Source organism: Seriola lalandi, unplaced genomic scaffold, assembly GCF_002814215.2.
Source record: "Seriola lalandi dorsalis isolate HSWRI2012SDOR001 ecotype SW California unplaced genomic scaffold, Sedor1 jcf7180002054433, whole genome shotgun sequence".
In the NCBI taxonomy this organism is placed as follows: domain Eukaryota; kingdom Metazoa; phylum Chordata; class Actinopteri; order Carangiformes; family Carangidae; genus Seriola; species Seriola lalandi.
Window position 1 is genome coordinate 58815 of NW_019524986.1, and position 2155 is coordinate 60969.

Consider the following 2155-nt stretch of genomic DNA (forward strand, 5'->3'; position numbering starts at 1 on the left):
TGTTGTTTCTACACCCTGACTGAGAAATGTGAGTTCAGATACAGGCTCCACTATCACACCTTCCTCCAACACAACTTGATGTATATGGAAGCTGTTGCCTGCAGGAATGAAGGAGTATTTTAGAGTCTAACAGCTCGATCTCTGACCTCACTGTTGTTGTTCTGCTTCTTCCTCTTGTTCCCTCTGTTTTTCTCTTTCAGTCATATAACAGGTTGTCAACATGTTAGTTATGAAGTCTGGTCTACATCACTACATCTGTTCTCTGAACCTGCTGAACTGAGCCTCGTCCAGCTGCTGCTTCAGTCCGTCAACACACACACACACACACACACACACACACACACACACACACACACACATGTAGAAAGTGACAGCAGGAGTTGACTGACCTGAGTCTGAGGTGCAGCACAGCAGGGAGGTCAGAGCTGCACAGACGTGACCCACAGGTTAGTTAAAGGTTTCACATTCACCCAGAGCAAACTGACAAACACTGTGTCAAAGGTGTGAAGTCATCACCAGCAGACATAAAGACAAAGAGAGGACTCACAGAGCAGACACAGCAGACATGTTCCCTCCATCCTGACTCTGTGAGGATGTTAGAGCTGCTCTCTGATCAGCTCAGAGTCACTGAGTAAAACCCTCCTCCTTCCTCTGTCTGTGGTTCACACTGCTGTGGTTTCATCTGCACACAAAATGTTTGAGCTTCTTTCTTTAGTTGCAATAAAAAAGGGAAACAACAGACTGAAACACGACATGAATCTAGTGGCTGCATGATGCCTTCACTGACAGTAGGACTAACTCTGACCGATGTTAGTGGCTTTGTTCAGAAAGATTCTTGACTTTGATTTGAAATGATTCAAAGAGTTTCTTAATAAAACAATCAGTTCATCATTCTCTAAAGACTTTGACTTTATAGACGGAGATACACGTTGATGGAAACAAGCTGCTTCTTCCCGTACATGAGTTTAGTTGACAGGAAGTGGGCAGAGGGGGTTTTTGACCCTGCATGAGTGACAGCCTGTCTCTGCTTTAACCAAGGTGATGTGGTCAGGATGTGACATACATTCAGTGTGTCGCTGCATCAGTTTGCAAACACAGCAAGATGAAGACCCTGACTCAAGAGGCCACGACATAAAGCGAGATGCACCACGGGCGTCATTAATAAAGAACATTTTATTGGACCAAATGAAATGTTAAGGTGTGGGACTCAGTGAATCAGCAGTGTGAGGTGTGCATGAGTGGAATATGTGTTATGTAAAGTGCAGAACTAAACATGAGGCTCAAACTGAGACGTAACCAAACACAAGAGGAGAGAGATTCATCAGCCACCAGGACTTAAACACCCAGGAACACAGGTGATCCCAGTGACCTGATCAGCTACGCACAAGAGGACAGGTCAGACCAACGGACACCACACCCCCATGAGGACCCCAGGGGTCGTCATGGCAGCGTGGTGCTTTCATTAAAGTCTGCACCTGATCATCATGCAACATCCACAGGATGTCCGGTGTCTCCGGTAGAGATTTGAACCCAACATCGAATAGATTATTTATATATTTGTTAATTGAATGAGATCAGATCCAGATGTGCTCTGATGTCACGCCCCTGTTGTCCTCAGAGTGGCACAAAGGAGTGATATTTTCACCTGAACCAGATTATCAGGATATTTATGACGTATAGATTTAAACCACAGAGATGAAGCTGGAGCAGTGTGTTTGTTGGATCAGTGTGTCTGTATGTGCTTGTTCTCAAATGTGGGATCTTTTCAATTGTGTTTAAGTTCAAGTGTCTGTGTGTTAATGGTGGATTTAGATTTGGGCGACATGGGCATGTGCTCTACGTCGCTTCAAGCCCTGAGTACAGCACTGATGCAGTTCATACTAGAGTCAGTCACAGCAGAAAGGTTCATTCATCGTACTGTTATTACAGGCCTGTAGTTAAACTAGTCTGCACACACACCACGTGTGTGTGTCTGGTTTGAAGTGTGCAATGGTGTAATTAGGTTCTCTTAAGTGTCTTTATCGATTTGTGACACACACACACACACACACACATTCATTCATTCATTCATTTTCTACCGCTTATCCTCTAGTAGGGTCGCGGGGGGTGGAGCCTATCCCAGCATCTTCTCGGGTGAGAGGCGGGGGACGCCCTG

General features: G+C 45.3%; 1 protein-coding gene across 1 annotated transcript in view; it reads right to left on the reverse strand.

Annotated features, from left to right (window-relative positions):
• The window catches only part of LOC147818857 (uncharacterized), a gene marked incomplete at its 3' end in the record, with an annotated part of 4083 nt that extends 2953 nt beyond the window's left edge, over nucleotides 1–1130 (reverse strand). The window contains exons 1-2 of the mRNA XM_087175253.1: nucleotides 548–1130; nucleotides 390–425 (exon numbers count right to left, since the gene is read on the reverse strand). Coding sequence (XP_087031379.1) covers nucleotides 390–425; nucleotides 548–578 — 67 coding nt within the window. The remainder of the gene's footprint in view (nucleotides 1–389; nucleotides 426–547) is intronic.
• Between the last annotated feature and the right edge of the window lie 1025 nt (nucleotides 1131–2155).